The sequence below is a fragment of the Haemorhous mexicanus genome, chromosome 16 (genome assembly GCF_027477595.1).
Source record: "Haemorhous mexicanus isolate bHaeMex1 chromosome 16, bHaeMex1.pri, whole genome shotgun sequence".
In the NCBI taxonomy this organism is placed as follows: Eukaryota; Metazoa; Chordata; class Aves; order Passeriformes; family Fringillidae; genus Haemorhous; species Haemorhous mexicanus.
The window spans coordinates 10379551-10398632 of NC_082356.1; the positions used below are offsets into that span (position 1 = coordinate 10379551).

Here is a 19082-nt window from a genome sequence, read left to right on the forward strand (position 1 = left end):
TGTGACATCACAGAGTGGGCTGTGTGACATCACTGATGGTGTTGTGACATCACAGAGTTAGCAGTGACATCATAGATGGTGGTTCTGTGACATCAGAATGTGGGTTGTGACATAGGGTATGATATCACAGAGCAGCTGTGTGATGTCACAGAGAAGGCTGTGACATCACAGACAAGGCTGTGACATCACAGGCTGGCTGTGACATCACAAAGCTGGTCTGTGACATCACATAGCAGCTGAATGCCATCATATGGAGACTGTGTGACATAACAGAGGGGCTGTGTGACATCACAGGGGCTGTGTGACATCACAGATGGCTGTGTGACATCACAGGTGCTGTGTGACATCACAGGTGCTGTGTGACATCCCAGGGGCTCTGTGACATCAAAGGGGCTGTATGACATCACAGGGGGCTGTGTGACATCACAGGGGCTGTGTGAGGTCACTCTGCCCTGTCCCCCCTCACAGCCCCCCCAGAGCAGTCCAACCCTGCTCGTGCCCAGCAGGGTCCCCTGTCCCCCCGGGTCCCCCCGCCCCCGGCCCCGCAGCCTCCCCCAGAGGATGTTCCACGAGATCGACCCCAGAGCCTGACACGGGGACGGGGGGCCGGGGCCATGGGGGTGGGACAGGGGGACAGGGACCCCCCGGCAGTGTCCCCGTGTCCCCCAGGGCCAGAGCCTGGGCCAGGGCTCCTTCACCCTGTTATAGATACATATTATAATATTGGCTTTTTGCAAATATTAAAATGGATTTTCTTTGTGTGATGTTAAAGTAACTTTGTTCTAAAGATACAGTTTTTATTTCTGTTGTTAATTGAGCTTAGACATGGTAGTGAAATAGCTGAGAGAAACATGCTTGTGTTAAAATGCCTGCTGGGATGGGATAACATCCAATGCACACAGGATGAGGACACCTGCACAGATCTGCCAACTATCAGCACTCCCCATCTGAAGGCAGAGTGGACCAAGGCCCAAAAACTGGAGGTGATAAAGAGAAGGAGCCAAAACCACAGCCAAGAAACACACATGCTCTGAAAAGGCAGACCCAAGGAGGGGCCATGTAGAACAGTTCCTGGAATATGTGAAGTAGTTTATGGATATGCATGAGGGTCTATGAATATGCAACAGGCTGGTGTAAGGGAAAAGGTATTCCAGGGGGATCCCCGAAGGGAACAGGGTGCTCCTGGCTGAGTGCCAAGATGCACCCGGCCATAATAACCTTTGCTCCATTGTCCTGGTCTCCCATTGTCCTTTATTAAACTTTTTACATTTTCACAGGAGGGTGAACGTGTTTTTCACAAATGGAATCTCAAGGAAACAAGGGTCAGTTTTTAACCCAAGGCTCTGCTTTGACCAAGTGGGGCCTCATGGACACAGGTGCCACTGGGACATTGTCAGGCCCAGTAGGAACAAGACACCCCTGTGGCAGACCAAGGCCTCATGGGACCCAGGAGAGCTCTGTGACACAATGGAACCTGATGGAGCCAAGGGCCCCTTGGGACACGGCAGGGTCTCATGGAACCCCTGTGCCCCTGGGACATTGCTAAGGCTCCTGCAAGCAAGGTTCCACTGGGACAAAGGCAGGCCTCATGGCACCCAGGAGACCACTGTGGGACAATGGAATCTCATGGAACCAAGGCTCCATTGTGACAAAGCATGGCCTCATGGAAGCCCAGTGCCACTGGGACATCTCCAGCCTTGGAGGAAGCAAGTGTCCATGGTGACACAACATGGCACCTGTGTCCCATGAGGCCCCACTTGGTCAAAGCAGAGCCTTGCTTCCATGAGATTGCCCTGTGTCACAATGTTCTGCTTGGTCTCATGAGAACCTGATGTGTTGGCAATTGATCCTTGGATCCATGAGATTCCATTGCATCACGGGGTGTCCTTGGTTTCATGAGGCCCAGCTTTGTCACAACTGGACCTTGGTTCCATGAGATTCCATTGCATCCCAGCGGTGTCCTTGGTTCCATGAGGCCCTGCTGGGTCCCAGTGGAGCCTTTGTGCCATTCATTCCATGGTGCCACAATGGTCTCCAGCATTCCATGGGGCCACGCAGCCAAAGAGTGGGCCCTTGGTTCCATGAGTTTCCATTCCATCAGGATGATCTCTTGCATTCCATGAGGCCCTGTTGTGTCACAGTGGAGCCTTTGTTCCCTGTGTTCCCACTGGGACACCATGGTCTCCAGCACTCCATGGGGCTGAGCCATGAAACTCTGGACACTTGGTTCCAAGAGATTCCACGGTGTCACCATGGTCTCCTGGGTCCTGCCACAATTCAGACTTGGTTCCATGAGGTTCCACGGTGTCACCATGGTCTCCTGGGTCCCATGAGGCCCACTGTGTGTCACAGTGGTTTTTTTCCTTGGTTTCCTGAGAAGCTGATGTGTTGACAATTGACCCTTGGTTCCTTGAAATTCCATTGCATCCCAGCGGTGTCCTTGTTTTCATAAAGCCCAGGTTTGCCACAACACAGCCTTGATTTCAGGATATTCCATTGTGTCACAATGGTCTCCCCACTCTCTGAGGCTGCACTGTGAAACAGTGGACACCTGGTTCCATGAGATTCCGTGGGGGAACAGTCAGTTCTTTTGCTTCTTCTCTGCCAAGGTCGGGATTAAATCACAAGACAGTGTTTCTTGTTTGGACTCAGGTGTTCATTAGCTCTTGTCTATACAACAGTCTCACAAGCTGTGAGTTCTGCAGCACTTTGCTAACAAGGTAAAAATGGAGCCCCATCTCTCCCTCTACAAGGTCTTTGAAGGATAAACTGTCCAATTAAGAAATGACACCTCAATTATTTTTCCTTTTAACCCAATAACCAACCACCCGTGCCTGACAACGGGGTCTCTTTTATCCAATTACACAATACCACCCAAACCTGAGGAGGAGGAGGAAGAGAGAGGACAAGGGTGAGGAAGAGGAGGAGGAGAAGAAGGTGAAGAAGGAGGAGAAGGAGAAGGAAAAGAAGAAGGTGAGGAAGAAGAAGAAGAAGGTGAAGAAAAAGGCAAAGAAAAAGGATCAGCCTCTGCCCTAAAACCTCCATCTTGTTTTATTTATATTACTATACTCTAAAACCTTAAACTCTAAGTTTTCCACCATGTGCTATTACACCCTTCCATTCAAGGGTGTAATCCCAGTTCCATCATTCCATTTTGGAAGCCTTCTCCACAGCCTCAGGTCAAATGCAGTGTTCTCTTAGGGGTCAGTGTCTGTCAGCTCAAAAGTCTAAAATTCTCAGCAGCCAGGGTTCCAACAGGTAACAATGTTCTCCTGTGTTCCATTAGGTTCCATCAGGCCTGGCTCTGTCACCATGGACACCTGGTTCCATGAGATTCCATGGGGTAACAATGTTCTCCAGCGTTCCATCAGGCCTGGCTCTGTCACCATGGACACCTGGTTCCATGAGATTCCATGGGGTAACAATGTTCTCCAGTGTTCCATCAGGCCTGGCCCTGTCACCATGGACACCTGGTTCCATGGGATTCCATGGGGTAACAATGTTCTCCAGTGTTCCATCAGGCCTGGCTCTGTCACCATGGACACCTGGTTCCATGGGCAGTGGCCGTGTCCCAGTGGCACCTGTGTTCCATGGCACCCCGCTGTCTGACAAGGGACAGTTTGTTCCAGGACATTCCATGGAGTCACAGCGGTCACTTGGGTTCCATGCAGGTGCCTGGGGAGTGGGAGCTCAGCCAAAATATCCTGGGGGTCCCTGGGCTGGTGATTTTTGGGGGGAAATCTTTGGATCTTGCAGGGCTCCAAAGGTGAGCCACGGATGCCCCTTGGGACAGAGTGGAGCATCATGGAAGCCAGGAGACCCTCATGGAAGCCAGGAGACCCTGATGGAGCCAGGAGACCCTGATGGAGCCAAGGCTGCAGGGACACAGAGGGACCTCATGGAAGCCAGGAGAGCGCTGTGAGGCTGTGGAACAATGCGGCACTGAGGTTCCACTGGGGCTTGACAGAAGCTCCTGGAGACAAGGAAGCTCTGGGAGCCTCCAGAGTCAGCGTCTGCAGGAGGATTTGGGGTTTGAAAAGGAAGATTTGGGTTGAGCTGAGCCTACCTGGGAGAGTGGGGGGTGGGGCAGGGTCAGGACTAGTTTTGGGCAGTTTTCTGGGATTTTGGAGTATTTCTATGGGATTAGAGGGCAGGTCTGTGGGATTTGGGACCAATTATATGGGATTTAGGGTGTTTTGCAGTGGTTTTTAGGGATTTTCTGGTATTTCTATTCGATTTGAGAGCATTTTATGACATTTTGGGTTTTTCCAACTGCACCCAGGCGATGTTGCGGTGCCTGGGCACCAGGGCAGCTCCTGGAACCCTGGGAACCTGGGATGGGAATTGGGTCAGGAGAGCCCCAGAAACCCGGGAACATTCCCCAGACACCTGGGAATGTTCTCCGAAAAAAATCAAGAAATGTTCCCCCCCCAAATTCAGAAATGTTCCCTGATGTGTAACAGTTCCCAAAAAAAGTCCAAAAATGTTCTCAAAAAGAAATCCTGAAAAATTCCCCCAAAAAGTCAGAAATGTTCCACAACGAAATCCAGAAATGTTCCTCCAAAAAATCCTGGAACATTCCCAAAAAACGAACTTTGCCCAGAAAATCCAGAACCAGTCCTCCTCAAAAAATCCAAAACCAACCTCAGTTCCCATCCAGAATAATTCCCAAAAACTACAGAAACATACCCAAAAATCCAGAAATCCCCTCACCCCAAATCCAGAAACATTCCTACAAAAATCCTGAAATTCCCCCTCAAAAAAAATCCAGAACCTCCCCAAAAATCCAAAATCTCCACCCTAATTCAGAAATTCACCCCCCAAAAAATCCAGAAATTTCCTATCAAAAATCCAGACATTCCTCCTAAAACCCCAGAAATTCACCCTCAAAAATGCAGACATTCCACCCCAAATCCCGATACTTCCCCCAAACAATCCAGCCCCAAGCCCCCCTCACCCCTCTCACCCCCCAAGCCCCCAAATCCCGCAATGCCCAAAGGCCGCCCGGAATCCCCGGAATCCCCGGGATGCCGGGATCGCCCCAGATGTCCCTGGGGGCAGAGCATGGAGAGCATCAGCTCCTTGGGCTCCTCAGGAGCTGGGGCAGGAACAGGATGTGCTTCGGGGCTTTGCCCACAGCTGGGCAAATGGGAGAAAAACCCCAACATCAGCAACAAACCTGCCCCAAACCTGCCCCAAGCAGGCCCCAAATCTGCCCAAAGTCACTCTGGATACACCAAACAATCTGCCCCAAATCCCACCAAAATCCTCCATGGTTTGACCCAGGGCTATCTCAGCATTTTCAAGGATTTTTCAGAGTTCCAAGAAATGATCTCTCAGCTCTGTGGGAAGCCTCCTCTAAACTGATGGTGTTGTGACATCTCCTCCAAGGAATCAGATGCAGCCCCAATTATTATTACAGAACCACTCCAACAGTTTGCTGGGTTTAAAGCATCTCTGTGCTGGGGGAATTTTGGAGGAGACAGCTATTGGATGGTTCATTAGTCTGTCACCCCCAGACCTTCACTCCTAAGTGCCATTCTCTAGAGCCTTGTTTTAAATTACCTTTAGGGAATTCTCTCCCACTTAGAGCTTGGGTGGTGGCCAGGCCTCAGCTCTGCCTGGACGGGAATTTGCCCACAGAGCCAGATGTTTTCTGCATCAAAACTAGATTTGAGTTGCTTGGACATGGCAATCTAACCCTCTAGACATGACTGTTGAACTATTTTTAAAGGGAGCTTGGGAATTATTGTCTGGAAATAATGATCCAAGTCCCCCCTGAATGGAGGTTTGTCAGCTGTTTGCAGACTCTGGGATGATGGTACATTATTTCAGGGATTGCTATTTACCTAATTCCACCTATGCTGTTAGTTTTGTCTGCTATTTGAAATATTCCTGATTGTTGTGTCCAAATTATTTCTAATTGCTGTAAGTTTCTTGTCCACTGCATGTATTAATTTACTATGATGTTGCTTCACACTCATAACAAAAGACATGCATCTCATTCTTAAAAAACCAAAAAGAAGAGGAAATAACACCTTAAGAACGTTCAGATAATGCAAATTGTACATGAGAAATTTGGACAACTAATCATTCTGAATGATGCAGTATTTACATGAGAAATTTGGAAAAAAAGCTCACCACATCTAAATCCCAACTGAGTGCACCACAGTGAAGCCCAATTGATTCATTACCTTCAGGAGAAGATGTGCCTGTGTTTTATCATCAGCAGCTCAAAGCTGTCACCTGTTCATTCCATCAGACACTGATCAGCTCTGAAAAAATGAGGCCCAGGGCAAAGAGAAATAACCTCATCACCTTGCAGCCTCTGTGGCCAGAGCAGGAGCAGGAGGAGGACTGCCAAGACATGGCTGGGTCTGGAAACTGACAGAGGCAATTTGCCAACAAAAGCCTCATGGCACCCTCATGGTACAGTGCTCCTACTGACCTTCTCCAGTTATTCCCTGTTCCAGCTCCCAGGAGGACATTCAGGGATGGCAAAGATCAACATTTCCAGCTAATGGACTTTCTCATCCTTCTCAACTAATTGGAAACAATGGTCATTTCTTTCCATTTCCCCAAGAGACATTGGACATTATTCTTCTGTTTTCTCATGCTGCAAAACCCTGTGTCAATGACTTGATAGAATTTGGTAAGTTTTGTTGATTGTAATTGCTCTTTTATCTACCTTATCCCATATCTAATAGATAACCAGTGATAACCTTGATGAGATAATACCCTCACAAGAGTGAGCAGTTTCAACATCAGAACATAGGAGCCTTTTTTAAATGAACAAAAAGGGGGAGATGCCATAGACAGGTAGAATAATGATAAAAGAAAGGCCCTATGAAATCAGGCCTTGCTCTGCTCTATTAACAGCTGGCCTGTCATCTCCTCTGAGTGCAGCTAAGCAGTTACAAGTTCCCATGTGAAGCGATTTTGAGAATGAGACTTTGTGAACAATCTATTCTGAGGGTGAGAAACAAATGCACCTGCAAGAACAAGGGATTTGTGCCATGAGAATCAGTGAAGAGAACAGAAAAACAATACAATAGAGAGATTTGATGCACAACTAAAATCTATTTATTAAACAATAATAGAAAAACTGCTAAGAAATTTGTTAACTAGCTAAAATTAAACAAGATGTCTAATAAACTGAGTATAATTAGTTGTGTGAATAAAAAAATTAGGAGTCCTTCTCCATCCCATGTGGTTTTTCTGGAATTTCAGTTCCCCCCCTTCTTTTGGACTTTGGCTTTCCCCTTCTGTGGGGCTTTGGTGACCTTCTTCTCTGGGGCGTTGGTTTCTTTCTTCTCTGGGCCTTTCTTTTCCTTCTTCTCAGGGGATTTTGTTTCTTTTTTTGGGATTTTGGTTTCCTTCATCTCTGGTGGTTTGCTTTTCCCCTTCTCTGCTTTTGGAGGCTGCTTCCCCACACAAACTCCTTTCTTTCCCTTCTTCCACCTCTCTTCCTCCTTCTGCCTCTTTTCTTCCTCTAAGGTTTTGGCCTCCTCCTGAAGCTTTTGAGCGGGCTGCTTCAGTTCCCTTCTGCAGACAAAACAGAAAACATGGCTGAGAGTCCCACCAGAAACTTGGGCTCACCAGTCCTGGCTGGCCCTGCACTTAATTCCTTCACCCTGAGGCCATTTCCGTGAATTCTCCTCAACCCACAGAGGCCGGGAACATCCCAAGTGAGGGCACTGGTGGAAGGGGACCTCCAGGACCAGCCAAACCTGAGCTTTGCCATCATCAGCTCTTGACTGTGCAAGCTCCCTCTTAAGGCTCAGCCAGAGCCCTCCAGCCCAGTGCCAAAGGCTGATCCACCAGCTCTCTGTGCTGGTGCTGAAAACGCCCTTTGTCTCTTGGCTCCCCAGGTTAGAGCAGAGCACAGATTGCTCACATCTGCTTCTCTCTCCTACCATTCTGACTCAGCTCATTCAGCCCCTTCTCCCTGGGCACAGCTGAAGCATGATTTTAAAGGGTTAAGATTTCAGCTGAGGGTTAGAAGCAATTCCCATGGATCAGGATGTAAGGTAGATAGGCAGACCATAGGTTAATGATTATGAGATGCTTAAGCTGGAGCTGATTGTTCTATTGTTTACCATTAGGAGCTTCTTTCTAGAAGGAAGGGGAGTAAGTGAACTGTTCCAAGAACAAATTGAAACCAGTAGAACAATGGGTTAGCACCTGGACTTGATGTCAATCAATCACTAAGCAGGGGACCTTGGATCATGCCAGAGGGTCACAGAGACCTGATGAAGACATTCCTGACTTCATCCCTTAAAACCACTGACCAATTTCAGACCACCGACCCAATTCAAGAGAAGAATTGCACAGGTGTGAAGGACCAATGACCTCATTTGAATACAGAGCAGGGATGGGAGGTGCTGGGGCTGTGCAGATGTATTGTATGTAAGATCTTGGGAAATAAAGAGAGGGCAGAGAACCTTGGGCAGCGCGGTCACGCCTTTTAGGGACGGCTCTGGTGCCGCCCGCCGGTGTTAATAAACACACCACTGTCTGACTTTAATTAGTTAGAGAGTCTCTGTCCCTCATCTTCAGTTTTAAGGACTCCTAGCCTGCTCCTTAATGAGAACAATCCTGTCAGTCAGAAAGCAAAGGCTGCAGGAACTCCTCTCCTGCCAGACAGGCTCTTGGCAGCCAGATTTCCTGCTGGAACCCAGCTGTGACCAAGCAAACCAGGGCTGGCTGCCGTGGAAACCATTGGAAGCAGCCTCATCCATCTCCTCCCCATGAAACCAACTTCAGCCTGGCCTGAAGAAGTCCTGATGCACAGGCTTACTTTGAGCAGCCTCCACTCCCAGCTCCACACTTGGCCTGTGTGTCCTGAGCTGGGCTGCCTTGCTGGAGCTGAGCTTCTCCTGTGCTTGCCTACTGCTGCAGCTGAAGGGGAGCCTCAAGGACATGAGCTTTTCTGGGTGCTGTCCCACCACAAGGAGAACCTGGCAGATCAGCATTGCAAGGACTTCATCTGGGGCAGGAGCAGGACCCAAAGCAAGGTTTGGTCTGTGCCCCATGCCTGCACATCCCACAGTCCCACTGCTTTGGTGAAGAAGGGAGATGATGAAGAAGATGCCACTCAACACCATGGACTTCAAGACACCTCCAGAGGCAGTGCCAAGGCAAGCCCAGAGCCCAGCTCCCTGCAGGCAGCAGCTAAGCCAGGAGGGCTCAGCACTCCTATAGAGCAGATGATGTTCTGTCTCAACAGAAGAAGGTCCTTCCTCTCTTGGGAGCCAGGGAGCTCAGAGTGGCCATCCCTGTGCTGCTTCTGGCCTTTGCTATGCAGCACCTCTGAGCTCAGAGTCCTTGGAGCAGGGAAGCCCTGCAGGGACAAGAACCCATGGCAGAGCAGTAACCCATGCAAGGCTCACTCACCTCTCCCTGAGAGGTGCCTGAGAGCCACAGCTGATCTCCCGGGGGCTCAGGGAGGAGCTGACACCTGAGGCCTCCCCGGTCACCAGCACCTCGCAGGTGGGGCCTCCCTCCACGTGGCACAGCTCCGTGACATTGGAGGTGCTGCTGAGGTGGCCAGAGAAGGTGGAGGAGACCTGCTGGCTCTGTCCTGGCTGCAGCACACCTGAGAGTGGCAGGATACTGAAAGCCTGGATGGAAGACAGGAGAGATTGAGGTGTTGAGCATGGAAATGGATGCAGAAGAGCATCTTGGAGCAAAGTGCAGCTGGACCTGGAGGGGCCTATTCTCCAAACACTGCCAGAATCGCCCTCACCTCATCCTGCATCCATGCCACTGACCAGGGCAGGGACCATGGGGAAAATCTTCTCCCATGCTCACAGGTCAATGCATTAATTAGTACATTACATGAAAGGGAACTGGGATGTCTCCCGGCAGTAGAAATTCTCTCTGATGCACAACTTGCCTTGAAAAAGTTTAAAAACTTCCTGCTTTTAGAGAAGGAGAAGACTCAGAGTGAAAGCTCTTGCAGCTGAGGGAAGGAGTCCAGCCCAGCTCATCTGACTCCTGAGGCTCTTCCCCTCTCTCTCTGATTGAAATGCTGCTTTCTCAAGGTGCTACAGCAAAAGCTCCTGCAAAAATTTCCTATGGACCACCTGAGGAGTTCCAGGGGGAGCAGTGCCCTCCACAGGTGCTGCACAGCGTCCTTGGGCAGCCCCACAACGTGTCCTGCACGGCCTCTCCAACAAGCAGCTGCTTCAGCAGCACTTTGTGCTGGGCCTGGAGGGAGGGGAGGCCCCTCTGTGGCCAATGCTGAGGGCCCCCAGTGGCACTGGGAGCTCCAGCCCTGCTGGCCACACTGACAATGGGCAAGTGAGACAGATTCCCTCTTGCCTTCCAGGGGAGTGTGTGCTACGTCCAGGGAGCACCTGAATCCCTCCAAGCCCCGTGGGAGGGGAGGGTTTTCAGGAGTTTGTGCTGGCACCTGAAAAACAAGCCATTTTCTGTGCTGGGAGGAAGAGACAGCCACTCTGCAAAGTCTCCCTTTGTAAGAGAGCTTCAGGGCCAGCAGTGCAACAGCAGCTCTGGGGTGAAAGCAGAGCCCTGCACACAGGGAGTCTGGCTGGCTTGGGAAGAGGCTCCATGGAGATCAGGACTCATCCCAGCTTGCTCTGGGAAGGAAGCTGGAGCTCTGAGCATGATGATGCAGATAAAAGTCTCATCTTACATTGGGAAGGAAACAAGGCAAAACATCCCACACTCAGCACAGGCCTGTAGGATCTGAGTCAGCTTCTCCAAGGAAAACTCTCCTCTTTCTCCCTCCCACTCACCCCATGTCCAGCCACTGGCCCTGCTGCCCAGCCCACTGCCAGGGCACAGGACAGCAGGGCAGCAGAAAGGGAGGTCAGCACGAGCATGACTTGGTGCTGGCAGGCTGGGGAGGCAACACAAGCACTGGGTGGACAAGAAAATCTACCTCTGCTCCTGAAGACTGGGCAAGATCCTGCACTTCTCTCAGGGCTGGGACTGGCTCCTCCCTTCTGATCTTGAAGTTCCGCCATCGAGATGCTGAGGAGTCCAAGCCGGTTCTCTGCTCCTTGGGTGGTTGGGGCTTGAATTTAGGTGGGTGAAGCTCATCTCTGGAAAATAAGAGAACTATGAACAGGGACCTGCAGTGGGAGGGAGGGACACCTGCACCAGCAGCTCCTGGTCAGGATGCAGCCCCTGGCTGGGTGCTGGCACCTTGAACTGAGAAATGGTTTGATCCAGCCCTTCCCAATCCAGGCTGGAGCAGCTCTGCTCTAAAGGCAGCCCAGGGATGACACTGAGCTGCTGCAGCAGCTGCAACTGCTTGCACTGAGCAGCTCCAGAGGACAGGCATGAACACCTTGTGGGGATGCCAAAAGCACAGTGGGAGAGGAAAGGACAGAGAAGGCAAGCAAAAAGGGGAGATCTGAGGCAGACCCAGGGGCAGACCCAGCCAGTGCCCAGCCAGCACAGCCCCCCCCCCAGTGCCCAAGGCCAGAAACTCTGCAGCTCCACCAGGGATTTATCAGGAATGTTCCCCTGACACTGCTGGGGCCTTGGTTGACATTTTCCAGCACTCCCAGGTGACTCAGGTCACATTCCCCATCCATACATACACAGGCTGTGGTGCTGGGATCCTGCCAAGCTCTGTCAGCCTTGGGCTTGGGGAGGTTTCTGCCAGCCGTCCTGAGCTCCGTAACTGTGCTCTCTGTGCCAGGAAGCAAGCAAGAAAGATTTTTAAAAAAACCCAAACCAAACTACAACAGGGAAACCTAAAAAACCTTCAACAGCTCAACCCTGCTCACGTTATTTCTTTAGGGACACCTAGCACTCTCCAGCTGAAATGCTGGGCTTTTGGGGAAAAAGAAAATTACATGTTCACCTCCAAATTGAAAAGGATTAAGGTAAGAGAACCTTTCAAAGTACAAATTATTGGCCCAAAGGTAAAAGATTTGCCAGAAATCTCTAGTTAAGACCATGCTGACAGTTAAACAACTGGTTCTTCTGGTGGGCAGAAACCCTCCTCTTTAAGGGAAGCAGCCTGAGAGTTGAAAGCAACTGTTTTGTCAAACTTCAGGCTCCCTGGCACAGCCTGCACTGCCTGTCCTTCCTGTTCACTGATTTACAGGCAGTGCCACAATGGCCCAGGTTCAGATGTTTGCTGCCATCCAGGGAATTTGGCATCACCATTTCCATATGTCTTAAGATAAGTTTCAATCTTTGCATCCACACTTCAAATGCCAGCTTTCCTTTCTTTTATAGAAAGCTCAAGGTTCTTAGAAGTCTTCTGACCTCCTCTTTTGTGCTCAGAGAGATGGCATTTAAACCAGATGTTTCCAAAGTGAACAGCATTTTAAAGAACAATGAACTAAAATGACCCTGGATCCCAGCTTAGCCCAACTCCATTCTGTGTCAGACACTGAGATTCCCACCTCTAAGGCACGAGCTGTTTGTGCCACCCATCCCTCCTGTCCTTCTCCACAGCAGCCTGTGCCTGTTTTCCCCAGAAGAATCCCTGTCCCTGTGGCCCCTGCCAGGAGCAGTTGCCCACAGGCACACAGCTCCCCTTGCCCTCACCAGGGGGTTTCTCTCATCCCCGAACACGCCGATGAGAACGTTGGTGCGATGCTCGCCCAGCGCCTGCACCTCCACCACAACTGGGATCTCTGCTGTGCTCTGGGGCTGGACAATCCCACAGGGCTGGGGGCTGGAGTAGAACACAGCAGAGTCCTCCTTGTGTTTCTGGAAGGGACAGAATGAAATGCAGCTTCAGAGGCACCTCTCAAGAAACTTTAGACTCCTTAACATCCACCGCAACAGCAACTTACACACACGTTTAAAACTCCCCAGGACAAAGGTAAAAGGAACAAACAAGATGCAAGAATTGGAGGCTTAACATTCGCAGGGGATCCTGCAAGGAGGCTGCCAGCACAGGCACTGGTGTCTCTGGATGCAGCAGCTTTTCACAACCCTCTAAGATCTCCCACAAGAAAACACCCTGAAGACTAGAACATCAACTGTTCCCTCAGCAGCTTACACTGCCTCCTCAAGTTTACATTCGGGTAGGATCCTGTTCTCAGACGATCTTTAAGACTGAATAGAAAGCAGCAAAGTCTTATCCAAACCATTTTTTTCCCCTAAGAATCTCCTCAATAATATTTGACAGGAGGAGGTGGATGTGATGCCAAACCTGGGGAATAAGCCCGTAGCAGCCAGGGAGGTGGCTGGGATTCCTGATGACGAGCTTCTTCTCATAGGGCACCTTCAGGTGGCACTCATCGTACTGGAGCACATAGGGGGACACTTGGAGCTCAGGAACGAGACATCTGGGCAAAGAGATGACCCCAGGGGAATCAGAGATACTGAGAGAATGGAGAACGTTTACCCCCAAAGATTGTGCAATGGAGCAGAACACATTGGTCACTGTCAAATGGACATTTAACAGCCCTACAGGGATAAATTGCCTTCTGCCTCTTCCCACTCAAACAGGTCCTGTCAAGGAGGGGCAAACCCTGAGGCAGCACCCAGAGGCTGCCAAGTGCCCCAGGCACAGCACTTTGTGCCACAGCTGCCTCAGCCCCTCCTTTGCCCAGGAAGCCTTGCAAGGACTCCTGTCACAGTCCCAGTGATCCACGAGCTCTGGGGGAGCCTTCCCAACAAGGATCAGGGCTCACTAAGGCTCAAGGAACACACAACTCCAGTGTCTCAGGAAAAATGACTCCCTTCTCTGCCATGGTGCTGTTGCCCTGCCTGAGAACTCAGCTCTTTGCCCCAGCCCTGGAGGGCACGAGACACCAGCTGCCCTCCAGAGTGGCTGATCACCCCCTCCCAGGCCCTGCAGCTCCCTCCCTCCTTCCCTGCACAGCTCCAGGCACTGAATGGCCCCAGCTCCACCTGCTTTACAGAATCGCAGCCCAGGCACTGACTGGATGGCTCTGCCTGGGACAGGGAACAGCACCAGGGAGCTGCATCCCTCTGGGCATTCAACTGGCACCCACAGCAGCACTGCAGGATGGAATTCTGCTGCAGCAACAACGGCCTTTAGTCTCAACTCTGAGAATATTAAAGCTCAAAATGGGAAGGAGAGGGAAGGAGAAAAACTGGACTGAGCTGCCACATCCAGGGCTGCTTTCCCCTCCTAAGACCTTGCCCTCGCCACTCTTGCTGAGAGCCACTTCCCCCCTGCCATGTGCCCTCATGAACAGAAGCAGAGCCTGACTCTCAGCAGGCTGCTTGCTGTGGCCCAAACCAATGCACGCTGGTCACAACCAGCACAACTCCACCTCTTGCAGCAAGAAAGAGAGGAGGCCCTCGGGAAATTTGTTCCACCTCAAGCACCAAAACCCAGGCCAAGAAATGATACCATTCCTGGTCCCTTTAGAAGAGGGCCCAGGACCGTGCTGGGCTGTGAGCAGGGCTGCTTTTCACCACAGGCTGCTGCCCAAGCCCTGCTGTTCTCATGTCCAGCTGGCACAACATGAGGCCATTAAGCAGCACTTCTCCTTGGCAGCTGCAGCCAGCAAAGCCTGTGCAAGGCAGTGCCTGGGGGAGGCCAGGCAAGGGCTGGTACCTGGCTGTGATGAACAGTTTTGTCACTCCCTTGCCAATGCCCTCCAGGTCCACCAGCATCCTCCGGCGGAACTCCATCACCGTGTTGGAACACAGGGTCACCTGGTGGAAGAGAAGAACAGGAAATTCTTCCTTACAAAAGCTCATTACCCACCTGTGATATCCTCCAGTTCTTGAGGAGGATTTGGCCTTCATTCTTCTGCAGCTCCATGTGCAGAGCACAGTCTCAGAGGAACAAAAGCCTTCTGGCAATACCAGATTTGTTAAACACACCTTGCTATCAGGGCATAGGTCAGCTACATTCAGACATTAGACTAAAGCTCTTTGCAATACTGAATTCAAATTAGGGGTCCAATTTCTCATCTGACTACAATGACATCCATGCAGAGGAAATCTGACTTGAACACAATGAGTTCAGCTTTACAGCAGCAAGCTGAGGGCAAAGTGTGGCCCAGCAGGTGCTGGGCACTTCATGGCTGCCGTGGGACCCGGAGCCCGGGCTGGCTCTCAGAACTCTGGCCCCATGCCAGGAGTGGGGAACTGCCTCAGGATGGGCACTTACCAGAGGCAGAACCCTCAGAGCCACTTGCTCTATGGTGCAAGAGACAAGCCACGACAGGGAGCAGGCAGAGAAGAAAGGAGGAGGCTCCCTGTCTTGAAGTTCCACAAGGAAGGGTTTATTCCAAGCAAGGGGATCAGAGGCAAAAGAGCCCTGGGCAATCATGTGAAACGGCTTTTGTACAGACACAAATCAGGGCGGGGGGGATACAAACAGCAAACCATTAGGGAATCCTCAGGGGAGCAGGGAGGGGATTACATCAAGTGTACATCTGGGGCCACTTGGGGTAGGAGGGTGGAGAGGATGGCTCACAAGGGCCAATGGGACCTCCAGGAATAGGGGAATTCCAAAGGAGTGTTGCAGACAGGGAATGGCTCGAGGTCAAATTGGCAAAGAAGGCTGGGGAACAAAAGGGGGTGGGTTGCCTTGAAAGGCAGGGAAAGAGCTGGAACAAGGGGCAAGGAATGGCATGAGGGACAGCTTTGAGGGAGGGTGAAACCCAGGGGTAAACCAACTCGGGGAGAACATGGGGGTACAACAGAACAAACCACTTAAGAAGAAATCAATAAAATAAATTTGAACCACTACACATGGCTGCAAAGTTTTCTGTCCCCTCTAGAGATTCCTGCAGTGAACACAAATCATTCTGCTCCCCAGGAGGGGGGAAATGAGACCAAGAAGAAAAGCCAACTGCTTTATACAATGACATCTCTCTAACAGCCACCTTCTGCCATCATCCTTGCTCTGCCCACTTGCAATCAAATCAATTGCTCTCAAAAACACAAGAATGGCTTCAGGCCTTGACCATAAGGTATGTGACCTCAGCAGATGATTTTGGAAACCAAACAGTGCTCCTGGAGGAACATCCCGAGTAAGCCAGCTAGCAGAGGCCTCCCAGCAGTGCAGATCTCTCCCTCCCACCATGCTCAAAGCTGGCACCAGAGCTAAAGCCCTCCCACACTCCAGTGCAGCTTCAGCCCTGGTGCTGCAGCGTCTGTGGCTGGACTCTGGCTGTACCTCAATGTCCTGGTGTCCCTGGGGGAGGATGGTCCCTCGGCTGGGATTCATGGTGAACTCCCTGGGCTCAACATAGAAATGGATTCCCTTCCTCCAGGCTGGGTCGCTGTGCCTGCGGATCTGATCCACGCTGTCAACAGCCGGCTGCGTGCCATCGTCCGACATGCGGAGCTGGAACGTCAGCGGCACCGCGGAGCTGTTGGTGAGGCGACAGCGCTGGGTGTAGGGAAAGCCTGGCAAAGGACACAAATATCCAGTCAGGCACCCATGATGGCATGATCCTGGGGTGAATATCCTGGCAGGATCAAAGTGGGATTGGAGTTCAGCTCTTTATTATCTGAACTACAGCTCACCGAGAAGGTGCGTGAGGAATTAATTGTCACTTAGTTCCCTTTGACACAGATTCCAGACTGCAGCCTTGAAAATGCCCACTCCTAGCCCTGCTCAACACTGCAAGCTTCTCTCTTTGGGATGGGGAGGAGCTCCCTCACCTGCCCCAAACCAGCACCACTTATCTCTCAGTGATGGGTGTGCATCCAGACCCAGCATTTACTCTGAGAATTCAAGCTGTCAAATTCCCTGGGAAGCCTGCCAACACTCCCACTGTTTTCAAGAGATATAAACAGGGAGTCGTCATTGAGAAGAAGCTACAGCAAAAGAAAGTGAGGATGGAATCAGGAACTAGAACGTGAGGCAAAGCACCCTAATGCAGCTTCTCTCTGCAGCATCCTTGAGGCATCTCTTGATTTGGGCCAAACAGACTGAGCACGGGACAGCTCAGAGCCCACTCAGCTGGGGGCACACCCAAGCCTTGCTTTGAGATTAGCAATTAGGAATCAGGTCCCACCTCACCCAACAAACAGGGACATCACAGCCATGCTGCTCACTGGGATTGCTGCCTGCAAGGGTTTAGCCCACTTTAGCTCTGAGATTTGCTTTCCATCCTGGAAAGCCAGAGATACAGCCACTCATGGTGGGGATGTCCTGCCGAGCCCGCAGAGCAGCCACAACCTGCTCTGCAGGGCACACCTGGCTGGGCTGGCCAGCTCTGTGGGGAGGAGACTTCTCCCCAGGCCTGCTCACCAAGAGTCCCTGGAACACAGATGGGGACTGCAGGTGCAGCCCAGAGCTTCTCTGGGCCCATCCAAATGACCACTGCCAGCTCCAGCAGTGACTCCAGCAGGGAGGTAGGAGAGGCACAAAAAGGACAAACCCAGATGTCAAAACATGAGCTCAATGAGACTGAGCTCAGCACATGCAGACAACAGTCAACAGTCACAAAGAAGCAAAGATACAACAGCTGCCTTCAGCTGGAGAGACCTTAGGAATGAAATTGGATTCAGCAGGATCAATCTCCTGGTTCAGAACCATATTTCTATCTGTTGCCTTGCTTGTTTCATTTCTTCACAAGGCAACTTGACAAGTGCCTCCATGCCGATGCAGGCTGGGGAAGAAGCAGCTCAGGAAAGGCAATGAGTTTCCTTCCAAAGTTCAGGAACTTCATTGTTCTGGGTTTAGGCTTGGCAGTGAATGTTGCCCTTGGTCTGGGAAGGGGCAGAGGGGTTTTGGGGTGTTTTGGCCCTGGGGCTGGGCTTTTCCCTTCGGGGTTTTTTGGGATTTCGGGCGTGATACTGGGGGCGGCTGTGCAGTCGGAGCTGAGCTCGGGCAGGGAGCGGAGCTTCCCTTCCTCCCGCTCGGGGATCGAAGCTCGGCCGCTGCTGCTGCGGGAGGTTGTGTGCTTGGCCCCGGGACTGCCCTGGCTGCAGCTCAGCGCTGCCATCGACCCTGCCTGCCTGCCCTGCTCCTGCCTGCTGCTGCTCCGCACTGCCGACATCCCCCTGCCCTTTGGCAGTTTGCAAAAGGAGCATTTCCTTCCTTCCTCCCTTCCCTTCCCTCCTTCCCTCCCTGCACCGGCTGGGAGGGGATCACTGCCCTGCCGGATCCCACAGCTCCTCCTGCTGGGACCCGAACTCCACTCAAGGGGAAAAACGGGACTTGGCGCCTGGGAAACGTCTGTTCTTGCCTTCTTATCTGTGCTCTCCTGATCGAGTCTAGGAAAGAACTGTTATTCCTTTTCCCATAGTTTTGCCTGGGAGCCCTCTCATTTCAAAGGTAGAATTATTTGGAGGGATGGGCTCATCTTTCCATTGCAGGAAGATTCCCACCTTCCTTGACAGACATCTGTCTTTTAAAGCAGCACAGAGACACCAGAAAACACTGACTTTATATTCCTTGCTTCTGTTGGATCTCCCAATGGCAAAATGCCACCTGAGGCAGCAGCAGCCCTGCAGTTCACAGCCTGGAGAGGCTGCTGGGGCAGAGCGTGAGTGAGGGATGCTGTTCTGTTGGAAGGCACAGATTCCTGAGGCTGTGTCCCAGCCCAGAGAACACTCACCAAAGGAGATGTCCCCGAAGTCGAGCTCAGGGAGGTCGAAGTGTAAACTCAGTGCACTGACGCTGCCCCTGGAGGGCGAGGACAGAGGAGGAAATGGCTCGGTTAAAGGAATTGCAAAGGTCTGGCTGTCCTGGCTCGGGGGCACAAAACCTGGGCTCAGGGCACCCTGGGTTTCCAACCAACACAGCCCCATGTGCTCAGCACAGGGCCCCGTGCACAGGAGGCAGCTAAAGCCAAGTGGCCAGCAGCCAACAGCCACTGATGGGCTCTGGGCACAGGGCAGGCAGGAGAAGCCCCCAGGTTGTTGCTGGTCCCATGAAGGACCCTGAACACACACCCAGACATGGCTCTGTGCCTCAGTTTCCCCGTCTGCAAGGGGATGGACATAAAGGTGTCCCCACACACTTCTGTAAGCAGCCCTTGCAGCCACAGGTTCCCTGCTTTGCTCCTTCTTAGCTGGAACTGCTGTTCCCATGGAGGAGCTTTCTCAGCAGAGTTTGACCCACACAATCATGACAGACAGAGTTCTGAGACATGAATCCAGGCCATGCCCAATCATCCTCTGAAAGGAGCAGCAACAGT

General features: G+C 51.6%; 1 protein-coding gene across 1 annotated transcript in view; it reads right to left on the reverse strand.

Moving 5' to 3' along the window:
* Positions 1 to 4248: 4248 nt before the first annotated feature.
* Positions 4249 to 19082, reverse strand: part of LOC132334648 (hydrocephalus-inducing protein-like) — a 30408-nt gene continuing 15574 nt past the window's right edge. Inside the window, exons 9-14 of the mRNA XM_059860744.1 lie at positions 18501 to 18568; positions 16106 to 16338; positions 14531 to 14631; positions 13151 to 13286; positions 12538 to 12642; positions 4249 to 4332 (exon numbers count right to left, since the gene is read on the reverse strand). Coding sequence (XP_059716727.1) covers positions 4249 to 4332; positions 12538 to 12642; positions 13151 to 13286; positions 14531 to 14631; positions 16106 to 16338; positions 18501 to 18568 — 727 coding nt within the window. The remainder of the gene's footprint in view (positions 4333 to 12537; positions 12643 to 13150; positions 13287 to 14530; positions 14632 to 16105; positions 16339 to 18500; positions 18569 to 19082) is intronic.